The 21,072-nt window shown below is 31.2% G+C and overlaps 2 protein-coding genes and 1 long non-coding RNA gene across 3 annotated transcripts; all 3 read right to left on the reverse strand.

The window, feature by feature from the left end:
• Nucleotides 1-933: 933 nt before the first annotated feature.
• On the reverse strand, nucleotides 934-4,891 carry LOC111697401 (superoxide dismutase [Cu-Zn]). Its single transcript, XM_023467413.1, has 5 exons — nucleotides 4,884-4,891; nucleotides 4,636-4,753; nucleotides 4,134-4,206; nucleotides 1,831-1,923; nucleotides 934-1,111 (listed from the first exon to the last, which is right to left on the reverse strand). The coding sequence occupies exons 1-5, from the start codon at nucleotides 4,889-4,891 to the stop codon at nucleotides 1,002-1,004; spliced, it is 402 nt and encodes a 133-aa protein (XP_023323181.1). The 3' UTR covers nucleotides 934-1,001.
• Nucleotides 4,892-5,125: 234 nt separating this feature from the next.
• Nucleotides 5,126-8,164, reverse strand: LOC111697421 (uncharacterized). Its single transcript, XR_002764284.1, has 2 exons — nucleotides 8,018-8,164; nucleotides 5,126-5,990 (listed from the first exon to the last, which is right to left on the reverse strand). It is a non-coding gene; the product is annotated as an uncharacterized LOC111697421 (long non-coding RNA).
• Nucleotides 8,165-9,116: 952 nt separating this feature from the next.
• LOC111697424 (protein AAR2 homolog) lies at nucleotides 9,117-20,719 on the reverse strand. Its single transcript, XM_023467446.1, has 19 exons — nucleotides 20,687-20,719; nucleotides 20,040-20,075; nucleotides 19,742-19,794; nucleotides 19,356-19,442; nucleotides 17,642-17,707; nucleotides 17,526-17,585; nucleotides 17,227-17,319; nucleotides 16,264-16,320; nucleotides 15,462-15,522; nucleotides 15,162-15,203; nucleotides 15,008-15,067; nucleotides 13,353-13,407; nucleotides 12,877-12,941; nucleotides 11,704-11,796; nucleotides 11,346-11,401; nucleotides 10,489-10,597; nucleotides 10,196-10,255; nucleotides 9,626-9,704; nucleotides 9,117-9,447 (listed from the first exon to the last, which is right to left on the reverse strand). Exons 3-19 carry the CDS (start codon nucleotides 19,785-19,787, stop codon nucleotides 9,349-9,351), a joined length of 1,188 nt encoding a protein of 395 aa, XP_023323214.1. The 5' UTR covers nucleotides 19,788-19,794; nucleotides 20,040-20,075; nucleotides 20,687-20,719; the 3' UTR covers nucleotides 9,117-9,348.
• Between the last annotated feature and the right edge of the window lie 353 nt (nucleotides 20,720-21,072).

Raw genomic sequence — 21,072 nt, forward strand, 5'->3', positions numbered from 1 at the left:
ACCAAACATGAGAAGATGTCATGTACAATGTACATAACACTTGTAATGATCGTCTCAGTAAGTTAATAATGTCGACCTTTTATATTTTTCTAAAAAAGTTTTTTTTGCAATTTTGCTTCCTCTTATAAAGTAACCACGGATTTATGCATTGCAGGGACACACTCCTGTATGCCGAGTCCATTAGCGCCTGATCCAATCAGGGTTCAGTCATGTGTTTGATGTCTATTCTGAACCAATAAAAATTGCATGGCTGTAATATCTATCTTTCTATCTTTCTCATTATCCAATCAGAGATATGACTCCTTCAATCGGCGCTTAACAGTAATTGGAAATATTTACTTCTACTGAAACTATAGTGTACAGGGATGGATTTTTGTACTTTTCTGAAAAAGACACATGATCGTTACGTTAACGCGCGACACAGTAAAACAACACAATTGTTTTTGAAATGAATAACTTTATGAAAATTGAAAAACGAAGTGATAGTTTTTATCTTAAATAAAGTTCGTCGTTTCAATAATGAAGGTTGGTCGTTTTTGGTTTTAGTCGATCATCAACGACCGTGCCGTACCTTTCTATCAAACAAGTTTTTTATTGCAATTGCGTTTTCTCTTAGATTTAGGCATTGCATGCTCAGGGATGGAACGTTTTTTCTTTATTGAACTGATCGTTTCGTTTAGGCACGACATAGTAAAAACAAAAATATTGTTCTTAAAGATTAAAATCGTCGTTTTAGATTTTTGGCGATCATTAACGACCGTACCTTCTTTACAGATCGTTAACATAGACCCTTATTCACCTATAAATAGTTAAAAACGATCGTTTGCTTTGTCGCCTTCAAATCAAATAAAAACGATCAATGAGCTATCCAAATAGGTTTTATGGTATATTTAATATTTTGTTATTATTTTAGTTTTCTAATGTAAAATAATATTTTTAAAAGAATTTTCATGTTTATTTTACAAAATAACACAAAATAATGGTTTTTGGAGAAGTCCAATTTAGTTCCGGAAATGGGTGACTTCTTTGATGATGCAACATCCGGCTCTAGCTCCCGCATTTCCGGTTGCCAGGCTTCCTTCATCCCCTCCTAGTCCTAGATCGTCTTCACCTGATTCAAAATCAGTTTGTGAATAAAAAATCAATATTTTTTACGCCATTAACAAATAATACTGTTTTATGTTAAAAAAAATTTTTTAATGTAAACATACCGTTTTCTCTTACAGTTCATTAAAAGTAGTATTAAACAATGATAATACCAGCAACGGGTTCCCCACAGAGAATTTGACTTCAGAGACGACATTATGGAATTTATTCAGACAATTTATTCTACATAAACTTGTTTTGCTCTTTGCTTAATCATTAAACGTACGATTGCAAATTTATATTTAAGGCAGATTGTTATATTTTAATAGTTTAATGTCGTCATTTTAGTCTCATCTATTATGGGTAACCCTGACTTATATCTATTATGAAAAACATGAAAAAGAAGTATATTCAAGTGACCCTCTATGCAAAGATGTCAATACCCGAATTACAATGGTTCCCTTGAAACCTTAATCTGATCAAAAATGTGGAAGAATATATTCACCGTTTTTCTGACTCGAAAAGTGTTAAAATTCTGCATTGCTTCTACTTTGCAGAGAAACCGCAAATGAAAATAAACAGTCTAAAGAAACAAAAACATGGATGTCTAATTCATACTTGATCAAAAAAGCTATCAAGGGTACAGTTGTAAATCGGGCATTCTCATTTTAGAATGGAGGGTCACTTGAAATGAAGTTTATAGTCCCTTTAAGATTGTTCATTGTTGAAGTTGCATCCCTATACCTTCGTGAATAACAAGAGCCTTGCCAATGATTGAATGCTCTTCGTCAGCGAATAGGCTGACCATGGAATCCTGAATTCTCAGCTCGACAGTTCCTGAATAGTAGAATTTATTCAAATAGTCTTCTCTATTATCTACTATTGTGCAACCATAGCTGAAAACTCTTGTATTGTGGATATCGAGATCAACGCATTTGCTAATCTGCTGATTAATTTAATCGTCGTTATTCTATATCCGCAGTATATTTGTAACCATGAAGGGGTTACTGAAATGAAGAGATTAAGCTTTGATCCTCAAATTATAATTGCCCACAGCGTAAATAGAGATCAAACAATTATGTTCCCAGCTCATGTGAAAATTTGCATTACTTTTCTTGACTTTAAAAATCTGTAATTGTCCTAAGCCATTGGTTTAGGGTTTACTAACTTAAAAGTCTTTTTATGCGAAATGTTTTGATCGCAAACATTTCTTTTCAACAAATTTGAAGAATAAGGAGTTGGAGTTATATCTATGTTTGAAAACATGCAAAATTTTAAACTTTACTTTTATGTGATGTGATGTTCAAACCTGTTTGATCAGCACAGATATGACAAATGATAATCTAGTTTAAACCTGTTAGATCAGCACAGATATGAAAAATAAAAATCTAGTTTAAACCTGTTTGATCAGTACAGATATGACAAATGAAAATCTAGTTTAAACCTGTTAGATAAGCACTGATATGACAAATGAAAATCTAATTTAAACCTGTAAGATCAGCACTGATATGACAAATGATAATCTAGTTTAAACCTGTTTGACCAGCACTGATATGACAAATGACAATCTAGTTTAAACCTGTTAGATCAGAACCGATATGACAAATGAAAATCTAGTTTAAACCTGTTTGATCAGCACTGATATGACAAATGAAAAATCTAGTTTAAACCTGTTTGATCAGCACTGATATGACAAATGAAAATCTAGTTTAAACCTGTTAGATAAGCACTGATATGACAAATGAAAATCTAGTTTTAACCTGTATGATAAGCACTGATATGACAAATGAAAATCTAGTTTAAACCTGTTTGATCAGCTCTGATATGACAAATGAAGGTCTAGTTTAAACCTGTTAGATCAGCACATATATGACAAATGAAAATCTAGTTTTAACCTGTTAGATAAGCACTGATATGACAAATGGAAATCTAGTTTAAACCTGTTAGATCAGCACTGATATGACAAATGAAAATCTAGTTTAAACCTGTTAGATCAGCACAGATATGATAAATGAAAATCGTTTAAACCTGTTAGATCAGCACTGATATGACAAATGAAAATCTAGTTTAAACCTGTAAGATCAGCACTGATATGACCAATGATAATCTAGTTTAGATCAGCACAGATATGATAAATGAAAATCGTTTAAACCTGTTAGATCAGCACTGATATGACAAATGAAAATCTAGTTTAAACCTGTAAGATCAGCACTGATATGACCAATGATAATCTAGTTTAAACCTGTAAGATCAGCACTGATATGACCAATGATAATCTAGTTTAAACCTGTTAGATCAGCACTGATATGACAAATGAAAATCTAGTTTAAACCTGTAAGATCAGCACTGATATGACCAATGATAATCTAGTTTAAACCTGTTTGATCAGCACTGATATGACAAATGAAAATCTAGTTTAAACCTGTTAGATCAGCACTGATATGACCAATGATAATCTAGTTTAAACCTGTAAGATCAGCACTGATATGACAAATGAAAATCTAGTTTTAACCTGTTAGATCAGCACTGATATGACAAATGATAATCTAGATTAAACCTGTTAGATCAGCACTGATATGACAAATAAAAATCTAGTTTAAACCTGTTAGATCAGCACCGATATGACAAATGAAAATCTAGTTTAAACCTGTTAGATCAGCACTGATATGACAAATGAAAATCTAGTTTAAACCTGTTTGATCAGCACTGATATGACAAATGAAAATCTAGTTTAAACCTGTTAGATCAGCACTGATATGACCAATGATAATCTAGTTTAAACCTGTAAGATCAGCACTGATATGACAAAATCTAGTTTAAACCTGTAAGATCAGCACTGATATGACCAATGATAATCTAGTTTTAACCTGTTAGATCAGCACTGATATGACAAATGATAATCTAGTTTAAACCTGTTAGATCAGCACTGATATGACAAATGAAAATCTAGTTTAAACCTGTTAGATCAGCACTGATATGACAAATGATAATCTAGATTAAACCTGTTAGATCAGCACTGATATGACAAATGAAAATCTAGTTTAAACCTGTTAGATCAGCATGAACATTTCCAAGATCACCAAGATGTCTCACTTCAGCATCAGGGGCTCCGTGGGTTTTCTGAAAATTAAATTCTGAGTTCATTTCCTTCCCCTCTCTCTTAGAGTCAGTATAAAATGCCTCTTCGTTCAAAACAAAATAAATTTTTTTTTATTATTATTCAAAACGATTTGTGCAAGAAAAGATTTGTAAAACAAAGATGTAACAAAACATTCATGTTAAGAAAATACTTACTTATATACATCATTCGAGACCGGGGGAATACAAAATAGTGAGACAGTGAGAATTAATTTGAATTCTATTTGAAATGTATTTGTCAAAACTTATCGACCACCTCAACCCTCAAATTTCAATAATAACAATATCAATGATTTTAAAAATCAAATTTAACTTTTTCAGAGGCTGAACAAGGTAAGGTAACTTTTCGGTTTGATTTTAAAATTCTTAACTAAGGATTAAAATGAGATTCTAAAATACAAAATGGCTGACCTGATCGGGATTAAAATGGCCGCCGGCGCCTGCGCAGTCATTGTCTAAAGATCCTTCAGCGTGAATATGAAATCCATGATTTTTCTTGGCCCCTACACCAAGTATAATCCCCTCAATTCTTCATAAAATAAAAATTTAATATAATAAGTGCAACTAGAAAGGGGAGGGGAGGGGTCACCATATTTTTTAGAAACATATGACAAAAAATAAAGATTATTTACATATCAAAAGGATTTTAAATTCTGAGCTTTGACATATGAAGATATATTTGATATCAAATCATTATCATTTCCTTACATGGGGTTATATTTAAGGCAGATTGTTATATTTTAATAGTTTAATGTCGTCATTTTAGTCTCATCTATTATGGGTAACCCTGACTTATATCTATTATGAAAAACATGAAAAAGAAGTATATTCAAGTGACCCTCTATGCAAAGATGTCAATACCCGAATTACAATGGTTCCCTTGAAACCTTAATCTGATCANGAAGCTAAACAATCAGAGAATACATTTCATCGAAACTAAACAATCGGAGAATACATTTTTATCAAAATTAAACAATCGGAGAATACATTTCATCGAAGTTAAACAATCGGAGAATACATGTCATCGAAGCTAAACAATCGGAGAATACATTTCATCGAAGCTTTAACAATCGAAGAATACATTTTAGGTGAGCTCTACAATTGCAGAATACATTTCATCGAAGCTAAACAATCGGAGAATACATTTCAACGAAACTAAACAATCGGAGAATACATTTCATTGGCGCTAAACAATCGGAGAATACATTTAATCGGAGCTAAACAATAAACAATCGAGAATACATTTAATAGAAGCTAAACAATCGGAGAATACATTTCATCGAAGTTAAACAATCAGAGAATACATTTTATCGGAGCTAAACAATCGGAGAATACATTTCATCGAAGCTCAACAATCGGAGAATACATTTCATTGAAGCTAAACAATCAGAGAATACATTTTATCGAAACTATAAACTATCAGAGAATACATTTCATCTGAGTTAATCACTTGGAATTTGGAAATATATATTTGATCGTAGTTAATCAATTAGAGAATAGTTTTGATCAAAGCTCAACAATTGGAAAATACTATTGTTTGGAGCTTGACAGTTGGAGAATACATTTGATCGGAGCTAAACAGTTGGAGAATTCATTTGATCGGGGCTAATCACTCTCTCTTTTCTTTCTGTCTATTTGAATGTCAGATTAAAACTAATGGTAAATATGTAAATACTGTTACAGTCCCTTTAAGAAAGTTATATTTACCTTTTCCTGCAGCACTGAACCCAACCAAGCATATTAGACCAATAATTCCTCTCATCTTTCTAATTTATTATAGTTCTTAAAATTATCATTTTCATTTTCATTGTTAGTATTACTATTTTCATTTTTATCATGAGCACTAGTAATATCTTCCATATCCTTCTAATTAATTAATTCTAATATTATCATGATTTTCACTTTTTTTTATCTTCTACAACATCATGTTAATATTCTTATCTGAACTCAGGGGTGAAACAAACCCTTTTATTTTAGCAGGCTGCCCAACTAGAAAATGTTTAAACCCGCAATTAAGCAAAGGAATTGAGTATTTGCCACAAACTCTGATTTTCCAATATCTACTTCTTTGCAACCAAATGTCGTAGACCTTAGAAATTTCAAACTATGAATTCTCTTGACTTAAATAATCTGAGTTTGAAATATCAAAGGTATACACCATCAGGTTGATAAGATATAGGGATTAGAAAATTTGAGGTTGTGGCAAAGACTCAATTCATTTAAACCCACGAATTAGTTCAAAAATAAAAATTTAATCACCAGAAACCTAAAAACAGCCAGATTTCAGACTGTTTTTTAACCTTTTACTTAATTTTTGAATTTCTATAATTGACACATTTTAATTCTAAATCAAAAGTACAATAATGAAAACTGCAAATAGAAAAATTATAATTTTTCCTTCTGGCACGGATATTGGGACTGATACAGAATGTGCAATGTGCATGTTATTACGAAGTAAAAAATTAAAAAGATTACAATTTCATTTAATGTATTTACCCTGATTTACTCATTATTGGAATAAAGTTCAAAATCCTCAGAAAATCTATAAATCAAGGGTTTCAAAATCCCCATATGTGCTACAGTTGGGGATGTAATCCAACCAAGGTTGGACAACCTAGAATTCAGTCCTCTCCCTTGCTAGTTGCACCGTGTTATTGGAGCACTTGAAGAACTTACTAAACATTTCCCAACAAAAGATTACCCCACAAACTGTTTCCCCACACTATATTTCTTGATACAAAAAGTTTCCTCCACAAAAAGTTTCCTGCTGCTAAACGTTTCCTCTACACAAGTTTCCTGTTACATAATGTTTCCTCCACAAAATGTCTCCTCTCCTGCACGGACTGCTACTAAACGTTTCCTCCACAAAATGTCTCCTCTCCTGCACGGGCTGCTACAAAGTGTGTTCTCCGCAAAATGTGTCCTGCTGCAAAATGTTTACTTTCATAAATGTTTCCAGCATTTTTTATTTGTTAAAAGAAAGGAATCTACAGAATTGATTTTATTTATGATATTAATACATAATTAAACATTTAAAAACTTTTTACTTTGAAATGGTTTGAGAAATTTTATTTTAACATAAATGGAAACGACAAATCCTCGTAAGTGATTAAAAAAACATGGAAAACGATGAGTTAATTAGTTCAAGTTATGTAAATATGTTTGATATTTATACCGTAACAATCCTCCATGATGATTAAACTGTAGAAACAATCATTTAGTGGAAACATTTTGAATACTTCAAATTTTGAAGCTGGAAACAGTTTTTAACTAAAACGTTTTGTTGAAGGTTAATTACATCAAGTTATAAGCAGGAAACGTTTTGTGGTGGATATGTAATATGAGGAAACATTTTGTGGTAAAAAACGTTTTGTCGTGGAAATGTTTTGTGGGGAGACATTCCGTGCAGGAAACCTTTTGAAAGTGCTCTCTGTTATTAGCGCTTAAAATAAAAATTTTTGTTTGATATTATTTGTCAAATTGAATATTCGTAGAGTTTTAAAAAACTTTTTGAAGGAACTAAATACTCGCCAAGAATCTAATTCTTAAACCTTTGCAACCTGATGCCTTTGATACTTAAAACCTTGACTACACAATAGTTATAATAATAATAATCGCTGTCCACCCCTAAACTGAAGTGATCAGAATTCATGGATTGAAATCTCAACGTGTTATAAGACATCAGATTGCTAATATATTTGTGCTATGTACAGGAAGCAAACATATTGCAGACTCGGATCCTGGGCACTAAATCTTAATTGTCATGATCTAATTAAATAATCTATTTACTTACTTGAAGTTTCAGAAGATAATAAAGATACTGAAGATACTGATATTTCTTATCTGCATAGAACTAGTAACCTTGGCATATTTTCTGCGTATTGAATTTATGTAAGTTGTTACATTATCAAATCCAATAAATCTAGAATGAAAGGTAGGTGTCAGTGCACAACAGATTACTCCTGTACGCACCGAAGGCTTTATGGTACATATGTATAACGTATATCCTTATTCATACAGAAGTTATCCAACACTTAATAAATACCAGGATAAGATATCTGCATACACAGAAATTTTATATTTAAAAAGCCCTCAGATTCTCTGGATACAAAATATGAATTAACCAACAACAAAATGTCACAATATGTCTCCGTTTTCCATTCAAGAAGGACTAACTGATCTGTTAGATCTGAGATATTAACATAAGTTGTAATCAAACACCTACAATTACCTTTTCTTTAACTGCTTGCTTTAATAGATAAAATATCAAAAAAAGGCTTTTTCTTTAAAATAATTTGTTGAAAAAAGATTATCATTTAGAAAAAAGGATACGTTTTTCATGCTTCTTATAAAGGATATATTTAGTGAGCCTAGATCCTGAAAATTATTAGAAATATTTTTTTAGGGATAGCACTCTTGGCGTTAGCGATTGAAGTTGATATCCACAGTTTAATACAAAAATCCATAAAGAGATAATTTAGAACTGATGAAAAGAAGTATTTATTGCGTAGGTTGATCTGTCAGCCATTTTTGTTTTTCATATCCTGACGAAATATAATCATAAAAACAACTTAATTCTGTTAATAAATTAACGTCTCTTTCTTTAACAGGCCTCAAAACTGTCAAAAAAATATAAAAATGTTTACAAAAATATAAAAAGTGTTTTTAAAATGTACAAAGTAGTAAAATGGATATCAAAATTATTTTTTTTTCACTAAAAAACATTTAAAAAATCTATCCTCTTGTGACATTATTTTTTCAGTTCTAAACACAAAGTTTCAGAACGGAAATGCTGTGAGTAATTTCAACGTACCTTAACTTAATATCTAATAATATCTATAAACATTAAGGTCACGTCATCTAATATTAAAAATCTAAATTTCAAAAGAACATGTCATCAAAAAAGTTTATTAGATTTGTACATTTTAACAAAAATTGTGTAAGAAATTCTTCGTAATTCGTAATACTTTTCTTATGGCTCTTAAGTTTTTTAAAAGTAAAAACCGGTTTATAGAACAACAACAACCGGTTCCTTATTTTCCTGGTACAAAGTACTGCAGAAACCGGTTTATAGAACAACATCAGGTTCCTCATGCTCCAGTACAATGTACTGCAGAAACCGGTTTATAGAACAACAACAACCGGTTCCTCATCTTCTGGTACAATGTCAAAATCCCAGCCAAACTTTTTCTTCACATTGGTTTCAAACTTCTCGCACTTTAACTGAATAATTTTTTTTTTTTTTTTGGTTTGGTATTTGTTTTCTCTTCTTTATGTAAATTTTGAGTGTTTGAGTGTTTTTGTTTATCCAATAATCCCGGGAAAGGTTTATGGCTGGTCGAAATTGAAAATTTTGCCTGGATAAAATGATTTTTGGGATATTGTGGGACAAATATATTACCTTTAGTTTTTGAGGGACACCCTGTGTAGATCGCATGTTAGAAAACAATGTGTTTAGGCAGGAACAGAGAAAATTATCACTGCAAATTAGGAAAAATTAAAGAAATAAATATTTGTAGACTATTAAATTTGGTTGTTAATAATTTTTAAGTATCTATCAGCAGTTGTTACAGTGTACAGTGTAATGTTAAGAGTGTACAGTGTACAGTGTACAGTGTACAGTGTACAGTGTACAGTGTGTAGTGTACAGTGTAGAGCGTAGAGCGTAGAGCGTAGAGTGTAGAGTGTACAGTGTACGTGTACAGAATAGAGCGTAGAGTGTAAAGTGTAGAGTGTAGAGTGTAGAGTGTAGAGTGTAGAGTGTAGAGTGTAGAGTGTAGAGTGTAGAGTGTAGAGTGTAGAGTGTAGAGTGTAGAGTGTAGAGTGTAGAGTGTAGAGTGTAGAGTGTAGAGTGTAGAGTGTACAGTGTCCTTTGAACAGTATAAATATTACTCTATAAATGTGTTATGTACAAGGTACAGTGTACCGTGTACACGGTACAGTGTACCGTGTACATAATCATAACAGTTACCTGCTAACAATATCTACAAAGAAATCCCTCGGAACCTCTTGCATTTGAAAATAAAGATCACTGAACAATACATCACATTACTTATCTTTTTCAAAAACCTGTAAATAATAAATGTTTTACAAATGAAGTCCATGAATATATATCTGTAAATAATGAATGTTTATCTAATGAAGTCCATGAATATATCTGTAAATAATGAATGCCTTCCTAATGAAGTCCATGAATATATGTGTAAATAATGAATGTTTTCCTAATGAAGTCCATGAATATATCTGTAAATAATGAATGTTTTCCTAATGAAGTCCATGAATAAATCTGGATGAACGCTAAGAGCTGAATCACAACTGCACATCATCACGACTAACTCCTTCCAGTGCTCAAAGCTATCATAGTTCATACCAACTTGAAAAGAAAATATATTAGCTCTTGAAAATATTACTATTTTGTCATTCCAAATCAAATTGTCGTATTCTTTCCCTTTAAGTTAAAATAGCCCCCTTTACAGCGGTCTTCAGATAACTCCCCAAAGTTTTCCAGATAACCCCTTTTATAAAGGTTTTAAGTGAACCCCTTTTATAAAGATTTCCAGATAACCCCTTTTATAAAGGTTTTAAGTGAACCCCTTTTATAAAGCTTTCCAGATAACCCCTTTTATAAAGATTTTCAGTAAACTCCTTTTATAATGGTTTCCAGATAACCCCTTTTATAAAGGTTTTCAGTGAACCCCCTTAATGAAGGTGCTCACTATTCACTGTTCACTGCTCAAATAACGCCATTTATAAAGGTTTTCAAATAAATCATAACAGCATTCCTCTAACCTCCATTTAACCCCTTTATAAAGGTGTCTGTTCAGATAAGCACCTTTATGAAGGTGTCTGTTCAGATAAGCACCTTTATAAAGGTGTCTGTTCAGATAAGTACCTTTATAAAGGTGTCTGTTCAGATAAGCACCTTTATAAAGGTGTCTGTTCAGATAAGCACCTTTATAAAGGCGTCTGTTCAGATAAGCACCTTTATAAAGGCGTCTGTTCAGATAAGCACCTTTATAAAGGCGTCTGTTCAGATAAGCACCTTTATAAAGGCGTCTGTTCAGATAAGCACCTTTATAAAGGCGTCTGTTCAGATAAGCACCATTATAAAGGTGACCTACCCAAGAAGCAAAGAAATGAGAATTGAAGCTCAGCCAGGATTTCTTGAGCATGACTTCTAGAAAAATAAAAAAATAAATTACAGCATTTGTTTTTTAGAAAAAATCATGGTAATTTTGCAAATGGAGCGGAAACGAGTAGAAAACTAACCTTAAATAATAATGAGCCTTAAACCATGAATTTTGGCCAATATTTTTGGTAAAAATAATTTCTGGGTCGAGAACTGCGATCAAAACTATCATTTTGTTTTCCACTTTAATTTCTTTAATAATGTGTTCACAATTTTAAAAATGAGAAATACTCAAAAAAGTATAAAGATTTAAAAATATGAAAACTTAAAATTTTGTTTGGTCAGCCTACCTGTCACTCATAGAGCTGGAGACCTGATCTCCGTACAGTTTATCAAGTTGACCGATAAATTTGGTCAGCTGGTAGCTTCCATCCATACTATGCCTGAACATGATTTTTTTCATATAATTATTACATTCATAAAATTAAATGACGGTTTGATTGAAATGCTTTGATTTTAGAACTTTGAAAAAACAAAGCATATTTTTTAGGAAACGTCAAAACTTCACAACTTTTTAAAAATAAAAAATTAACTCTTCTTATTTCAATTGATAGTTTATCAACTAATTTATTAATTAATCTCTTTTATCTTGTAATTATTAACGAATCCTTTGTGAATTGATTGCTAATTCTTAAAACAAATAAATAAATTAAGTAATTGATTTCTACTCCACATATGTTTGGAATTCTGCTTTCTAGTAATTGATTAAAGAACCCATCCTTCTTGTAATTAATTTAGGAATCCCTCCATTGCATCTAGCAGTTAATTAAGGAAGTAATTAAAGAATCCCTCCTTCTTGTAAATAATTCAGGAATCCCTATCAAGTAAGTAATTAAAGAATCCCTCCATCTATTAAGTTATTAAAGAATCCCTCCTTCTTGTAATTGATTAATTAATCCTTCCACCTAGTAATTAATTAAGGAATCCCTCCTTCTTGTGATTAATTAAGGAATCCCTCCTTCTTGTACTTAATTAAAGAACACCTCCTTCTTGTAATTAATGCAGGAATCCCTATCAAGTAAGTAATTAAAGAATCCCTCCATCTATTATGTTATTAAAGAATCCCTCCTTCTTGTAATTAATTAATGAATCCTTCCACCTAGTAATTAATTAAAGAATCCCTCCTTCTTGTGATTAATTAAGGAATCCCTCCTTCTTGTACTTAGTTAAAGAATCCCTCCAAATAGAAATTAATTCAGAAATCTCTTTATCTTGTAAGTATTGGAATAATCTTCCATCTAGTAAGTAATTAAAGAATCCTTCCATCTAGTAAGTAATTAAATAATCCCTCCTTCTTTTAATTAATTCAAGAATCTCTTTTTCTAGTAATTAATTAAAGAATCTTCCATCATGTTATTAATTCAGGAATCTTTTTATCTTTTAAATATGTAAAGAATATTCCATCTTGTAATTAATTAAAGATTCCTTCCTTCTTTTCATTAATTGAAGAATCCTTGTTGTACCTTGTAATTTCCTCGGCAGATGAACCCTCAGGATATTTCTGCTTCCATAAGTTTGTATACCTAACCTTTACAATCAATCAATCACATCATCAATCAATTAATCATTCATTTACCCAATTAATCAATCGATCAAAACAAATCAAATCAAATCAAATCAAATCAAATCAAATCATGAATTTAAGAAAAGCTTGAAGCTCCATTGAACAGCCTGGAGGTTCAATTCCCGATTGTGTAACTGGTTTTTCAGCCCGAATCTGATTTTAATTTTAACATTTGTTATAAATCATTCTACTGATCAATCAATCGATCAAACAACTAATTCTGGGAAGATACTAGTAATAATTTGTCATCCTGTATAGTGTATATCTTAAGAGATTTTAATATTTTGCTCTAACTTCCCTTTGTCTTTAAAATTGGCGTCTAAACATTGTATATTTGAACAAGTTAAAATATTTTTTCAAGTTAAAATAATGTACCTCAGTGCCAGGCCTAGCACTCATACAGGGCAGTCTTACGTCGTCGTTATTGGAACTAAAACAATTTATTTTCAATCATATTTTCTTTAAATCACCCCCCCCCCCTCTGGAAAATACTTTTTCAGAATATTGGAAAGTAGGTATTTTTATTTTGGCAAAACTAGAGATAATAATGATTTTGTGTGTAAAAAATATTAGTAAAAATTAAGTGGGGTGGGGGGAGGATACTATTATGAATCGGAAATGCCACTCTTTAAATGGAGGGTCACTCAAAATTAAGCCTGCAGCCGGATAAAAATACAAATGTGTATCTACATATTAGTTGTTTGTTTGAATGTCCATTGTCCTATCATAACCCATTAACCCCTTTACCGATTTGCCTCAAATTGGGGAACTCGGGAGAACAACGGGAATGTCCACTTTAAAAAAAAAAACCAGCTAGAATCATAATTTACTACCAAGCGAGGGTAAACTATGAATACCATGGGGAAAGCTGGGTTCTCAAGCTAGTTGTTTATACTGTATATTACGAGGGAGGGGGTGCAGAGGTGCCATGGTCCCCGCAAAAATGACCTCCGAGCCTCAGGATTTGCAGAATTACCTCCAGGCCCCGCAAAACTGGTCTCCCAGCCTCTGTGACGTCACAAAGCCTCCCGCCATTCTGTCTCCACGCCCCGCATTTTGGTCTCCGCTTGTTGTTTTTATTTTTTGTTTAAATTTGTTGGTTTAACCAAACAAATATCAAAATATATCTCTTCATAGTAGACTCCGGCATAGTTTAAAGAACCGTTTAATCAACAATTTTGACATGTTCGTTCATTCAATTGATCTGGAGTTATTTTTCTGTAAAGTTTACATTAAGATGGAATGAGTAAAAGACGACCTTTATAAACGACTTATCTAATATTTTTGAAGGCATCATGATTTGAAGATTTAATTAACTCTCGATTCCTTAGCATTACATTTTATCATAAAAATGCAAATTAATGAGGATCTGTCCTGTAATATACGAGTTTTTGCGCACCCCCTCCCCCCACATCTGTATATCAATTTTTATTTATATGACTAATTCCTCGAATTATTAATATAAAAATTTAACTTATTAAAACAACAAGATATGACACAAAGCTGCCCTAACCTGTTAGTATAGCATGTAATAGATATTTAGATTATTTTAATTCTTTGTTTCAATTTTTAAAAAAATAGTTCTTCAATATTTTCTAAAGCATACGATAAAATCACAAATACAAGGATTTCACAAAAACTACCTTTTTTTTTGTAAATTGTCGCTGATATTGTTTGATTCATACATGAGACCCCTCTAAAATAATATAAAATTTTTCTATCTTTCTTCACAATTTAAGGAATTTGTGAAATTTAGAAAAACAAAATCCAAGCCTTTAATCTCAATTAAAACTCACTTTTTAATACAAAATGTTAATGTATTTTTTAAAAAAAGGTTCTTGGTGGAGATAAAAGCCAATTATTTTTTTATTGGAGCCAAAATGCGGGGCGTGGAGACAGAATGACGGAAGGCTTGGGAGGCTGGGAGACCAGTTTTGGGGGGCCTGGAGGTAATTCTGCAAATCCGGAGGCTCGGAGGTCATTTTTGCGGGGATCATGGCGCCTCTGCACCCCCTCCCTCATATTACTACCTGGTCATATCTGTTCTGTCTCGTGAATCTGGAATCATATCAGTCACTGAACTTATTTTTCTAAAATTAAATTACTTCTGTGATTCTGGTAAAACTCAATTTAAGTAAAAAATAAAATAAAAAAATATCAAGACAATTCTCGTTTAGATTTAACCTGTTAATGGGCTCTAGCCGTTGAAGAGTTGCATCACTTATTCTACAAAAAAAGTTGTTTTTTATGTATTAATATATTTTCGTTAAAATCAATGGATTGTAAGAAGTATTTTATTTTGATTTTGAAAGGATGTAAAGGGGGGTGGGNGGGGTTTGAAAAAAGGTCCTCTTGTAGATCATCATGAGATTCCTGAGAAGTGAATCTAAAGTATATATTAACTCCATTTGTTGGCGATATTTTGAACTGAGTGAACTAAAGAATGTAAATTGTAAATAGTGGTTAGAAGGTACTAGAAGGTACCTGTTAGATAAAGAAATCCATTTCTTCCATGAACTGTATGGATAGCTTCCCAGATTACGGTCTTAATAATTTGTTTTTGTTTTTTTTTACAGCAAAATTCAGATGTGGATTTAGTAGTTCTTTGAAAATGTGCTCAGAGCTGAAAACTTCAGAATGAGATATCCTTAATCCCGATCAGTTAATTAATCTGGAGATTAATTACAAGAGGAGAACAAGCATTAATTAATCTCGAGATAAAGAAAAGAGTGGATTAAGCATTAATCCCAATATCCACAATTCAAAGGTTCCCAGCTCTGAAGTCAGAACTTTTATGTTGTGAATCTCGGGATTAAGGATTGATCTCCATCTTATGCAAGATATACTTCTCTAATTCCTTCTCGATATTCCGCGTTGGTTAAAGGAATAACCCTAATGAAGAGATCAAGCTTTGATCATTAAAATTTAAAAATGCCTACATTCGATATCAATATCAAGTGTTCAAGATTTAAGACATAAGATGCTGCACACAAAAGTTCCGATCAATAGACATTTTTGCGAAGCCAGAATCAGAAATAAAAAACCTTGTAATCTTCACCAATATCCAATTTTTTCTTTAGATTTTGAAAAAATAAAATAAAAAACAAATTTAAATCAATAAATAACATGAGAATTTTGTTTGAAAAGATTCTAAATATGTATTTTCTGTCTATAAACAGAATACAGCAGTGTGATCAGCTAACGAGAGACTAAATTCACTACACTATTAAAGAATTTTGTAAAGATTAAAAAATAAATGAAAAACAAACATGTTCAATCTATTTACCCAAGTTTAGTAAATCAGCTTTCATTCGTTCCCGGTCTTCCTCAGTAACAGTGTCAACTTAACAGAGTTTATTTATGCAATATAATAATCATAATGCAATCTATCTAAATTATAATGTATTGCATATAAAAATAAGTAATAAATACAGGGTCTAGGAAATGCATTAAAGCAATGTAATAATCATAATGCAATCTATCTAAATTATAATGTATTGCATATCAAAATAAGTAATAAAAACAGGGTCTAGGAAATGCATTAAAGCAATGTAATAATCATAATGCAATCTATTTAAATTTTAATGTATTGCATATCAAAATAATTAATAAAAACAAGGTCTAGGAAATGCATTAAAGCAATATAATAATCATAATAAAATCTATTTAAATTATAATGTATTGCATATCAAAATAATTAATAAAAAAGGATCTAGGAAATGCATTAAAGCAATATAATAATCATAATGCAATCTATTTAAATTAGAATGTATTGAATATCAAAATAATCAATAAAAACAGGGTCTGGGAAACACATTAAAGCAATATATTAATCATAATGCAATCTATTTAAATCATAGTGTATTGCATATTAAAATAATTAATAAAACAAGGATCTAGGAAATGCATTAAAGCAATATAATAATCATAATGCAATCTATTTAAATTATAATGTATTGCATATCAAAATAATTAATAAAAACAGGGTCTAAGAAACGCATTAAAGCAATATAATAATCATAATGCAATCTATTTAAATTATAATGTATTGCATATCAAAATAATTAATAAAAACAGGATCTAGGAAATGCATTAAAGCAATATAATAATCCTGATGAAAAACATCTTTTTATTAAGAATTGCATATGTAAAAATAATAGAAACTAAGGAACATCAACAACAATAATAACAATAACAAAACAATCAAAATAATAATAAGAATAACAGTAATAATGTTAATCAAAATAACCTATATCCTCCTCTTGTCTACTCCATCTTCTAGCGACCAACTCCCCGCGTCCAAAGTTATAAAAGAATCCAGTTCTAGGGGCTGTTGTTCGATCTACATAGATATAGAGATCTCTGCATTTAGACATTTTAAATAGAAACCACAGTTGAAATCTAGTTTACAGTTTACACATAGAAACACAAGAATATCTATTTAGTATTTGCTCAAATAAAGGTTTCACGTGCACTGTTATTTCTGAAATCTAATTAGAACCCAATCTTGAGATTCTCAATTCAATAAATGAGAAGTGTACTATTTACCTTTAATATTAACTGAGCTGTAGTAAACAAAATGGAGCCCAGGAGGAATCATTTTAACGCCTAAACATTTTTTCTTTTAAAGTATATTTTTTTGCTAAATCTATTATAAATTATACCTCTGAATTTATCTCCAATATTCCAGCTGTTCATGTCTATACCAATTTCTGTTCCAGGAGGCACATCTTTAATAAAATTTTAAAAATATTTCTTATAAATAAAAAATTTGTTGAATCTTAAAAATTACATATTAAAATTTAAAGCGACTGCCGTTGTAAATTTAAGTGAACTGTCGTTTAAAGGAAGTGTTTGCAAAAATTGAAAGGGGGTATAGGCTTACGTCGAAAAATAAGCGCTTTTGATCGTTACTTATCTTACTCCTATCTGTTTTAAAAAAACGACTTAGGCTGAAGAACGTAGCGTACATACAAATTCAGATATTTGCAACATTCAACTCGGATCGTAAAATCACCAATTTAGTTCCAAACGAATCATTTAGATATTACAATTACATTGAATATTTGTCGACGCATTTATATGTAGTTAATATTTCATAATATTTTTGATTTAGAAAAAAATAATATTTTGCTGGTGCTGGATTTTCAAACATTCCCGGAAAATATCATATTCATGATAAAAATACTCAAAACTGGAATAAATATTTTCATAAGGTTTCAAAAGTAACTATCAGATCATAAAAAATATAAAATATTTTGAAATATCAACTTTATATGAATGCGTCGAAAAATTATCAATGATTATTGTTTGTAATATCTGAATGATTTGTTTGGAATTAAATTGATTTGTTTATGATCCGAGTTGAATGTTGCAACCTTCTGAATTTGTATGAACGCTACGTTCTTTGGTATAACAATTTTCTACCTATAGACGCAACAGATAGGAGTAAGATTAGTAACGATCAAAAGCGCTTATTTTTGGCCGTCAGCCTATACCCCCTTTCATTTTTCGCGAACACTCCCTTTAAGGAGGAAGGGCAATCCCGATAAACAACGGTACCATTTAAACCTTTATTAGATCAAAGCTCTAGAAGATATCGACGTTTTCCTAGCTTGATAATTTAGCAGAAATGTACAGATCACTATAAAGAAACAAATATTAGCAACAATTAATTATCAAAGAAAGGATTATAGAAATCTCATATTTTCTTGAAGTACACAGCTACCATTGTGATTTGAGCATGCCACTCTTGAAATAAAGGTTCACTTGAAATGATGTCTACAGAGGTCGAATTTAAAGAATTTGAGCCGCGTCTTAAATGTGGTTGGTTCCGCTTATAATTGTATACATTTTCACGATTTAAGCCGGCGCTCAATTGAAACCGCATTTTGGGGGATTTGATACGCGGCTTAAATTCATTAAATTATGACTCAGACCAGTTAATAAACATTTCAATTCCTAGCTCACATGTTAGCATCAATAAAATGTTGCAGCATGGTAAATTTGCAGTTATTTTTTTGGATTTATCGCAAGCTTTAAAAGATTCTTTTGAATTAAAGTTAAAATAAAATCTTAATTTAAACAGTAACACGAATAATCACGAATAATCACAAAGGCAGAACAAGAAACATATTTATAAATTTAAAAGAACCAGAAATTGTTGCTGTTCTGAGCAGATCGCTCGTTACAAATCAAAGGCGCGCCGGCACCAATTTCATTGACTAACAGGTTGTCCATTAATTATAATTATAATTATAATAATAATAATAATAATAATAACATAGATAATATTTTAATAAAATGTACTGTCTGCACTTCAGAAGAAATTCCTAAATTGTTTAAAATGTCACTTGTTCTTAAAAGTCTAAATACTACCCAGCAGTATAAGTGTAGCCCCCTCCAAGAGTAATCTTTTTGCTACTTCAGGGTCCATCTCACCATCATCACGAGGAGATTCTACACCTGATCAATCAATCAATCAATCCGACCGACTGACCGACCGACCGACCAACCAACCAACCAACCAACCAACCAACCAACCAACCAACCAACCAACCAACCAACCAACCAACCAACCAACCAACCAACCAACCAACCAACCAACCAATCGATCTACCAAACCGAGCAACGGTCAACAAATCAATTATTAGACACATCAACCTACTCAACACCAAGCCAACCATCAAATCAAATAATCAACAAACAGAGTTTAAAAAATCTTGATAAAAATGATGATTAACAAACATCACAATATGTTTAACCTGTAAACTGAACGCTTTTCATCTTTTTTACGGGTGGTTCACACATCTTGAATCTGAAATGAATAATTATAAAAAATATTTTAATACACCAGTTTAACTTCAACCGCCATGCAGGGTCGAGATAAAGACGACATTATCCCCATTCTCTAATTCGTATTCTAGGAAAGTTAGATTTAAATCTTGTTTTAATTAATCAAATGCAATTCTTTTTGAATTAAAATGAGAATAATTAAAATGAAAGAATGAAATGTTTCAGTTTTTTCAGATAATTTTTCTCATTAAATAATAAATATCCTTCCTAATTGTCCAAGAAGTTCCCAATCTGCGTCATTCACTGAAAAATAATCATCTTAAAGGGACTGTTCAGGAAAAATTAAGGGGGGTATAGGCTGAAACCTTTAAGAGTTGATCATGACCTATAAGAGTTCTCTGATGTTCCTGTCTCGAGAAATGGATATAAAACTGTGTAAACGTTTAATCAAAAATTATATATATGAGATTTGGTATGAGAATCTAATTCATATTTAATACAAATGAATTAATAATATATTCAAATTATGTTAGGAGCAAACCTAAGTTATTCAGGATCCTCTGGGTTATCGTAATTTCGAATTGGTTGCGTATTTGCTGAATATGAAATGTTTAAAACTTTGATTCTTATACAAAATCACATATATATAAGTTTTAGTAACATTTTGTCACAGTCTTATATCAATTTCTTCGATAAAAGAACATCAGACTCTTAAAGGTTTCGATCAACTCCTAAAGTGCTTAAGTTTAAGCCTATACCCCTTTCATTTTTCCTTAATAGTCCATTTAAAAATATTGGTTTTGTTTATCATTATTTTTATTATTTCTTTTTTTCATTGGGAAAAAAGNACAAGTATACCAGGATGGGAAACCTACCTAATATAAAAAGTAGGTATGTATATTCGAATTACCTACCCAAGACAAGTATTCCAGGTCGAACTGAATTATCTTTAAGAAAAAGTTCTGGTCGCTCTTTTAGAAGATTGTCTCGAATCCAGTATAATAATTCCTGAAAATGATTGACTATGGACAGGTTTGACCATATAATAAAAGACTGTAATATAAAATAAAGATCCCAAGGTTATATTAAGTCTTCTGCCTTAAATATAGTCTATAGTATTTATTTAATAGTTGAGCAAAGAAAGAAACAAGTTTCTGTTGCAGAGAATCATTGATATAAGGAAACTAACAGTATAATTTACGTACGGTCGTCTCTAAAGTCTCATCCTTTCTGGGTGGGTTACCCAGAAAGAATGGCATTTCAATTAAATTGAATCATAAACATGACAAAGATCCTGATA

The sequence above is a fragment of the Eurytemora carolleeae genome, unplaced genomic scaffold (assembly GCF_000591075.1).
Source record: "Eurytemora carolleeae unplaced genomic scaffold, Eaff_2.0 scaffold197, whole genome shotgun sequence".
Classification (NCBI taxonomy): Eukaryota; Metazoa; Arthropoda; class Copepoda; order Calanoida; family Temoridae; genus Eurytemora; species Eurytemora carolleeae.

Excerpts from the sequence above, each read along its gene's own strand:
- LOC111697401 (XM_023467413.1), bottom strand. Across the intron at positions 4,207-4,635 it reads GCCATTTTAATCCCGATCAG|AAAACCCACGGAGCCCCTGA; the intron begins GTCAGCCATTTT and ends TTTAATTTTCAG. Across the intron at positions 1,924-4,133 it reads TGTTCATGCTGATCTAACAG|GAACTGTCGAGCTGAGAATT; the intron begins GTTTAAACTAGA and ends TCTACTATTCAG.
- LOC111697424 (XM_023467446.1), bottom strand. The coding sequence starts at position 19,787 with ATGTGTGAACCACCCGTAAAAAAGATGAAAAGCGTTCAGTTTACAG. Across the intron at positions 16,321-17,226 it reads TAGACAAGAGGAGGATATAG|TTGACACTGTTACTGAGGAA; the intron begins GTTATTTTGATT and ends AACTCTGTTAAG. Across the intron at positions 13,408-15,007 it reads GACAGAACAGATATGACCAG|TTCCAATAACGACGACGTAA; the intron begins GTAGTAATATGA and ends AAATTGTTTTAG.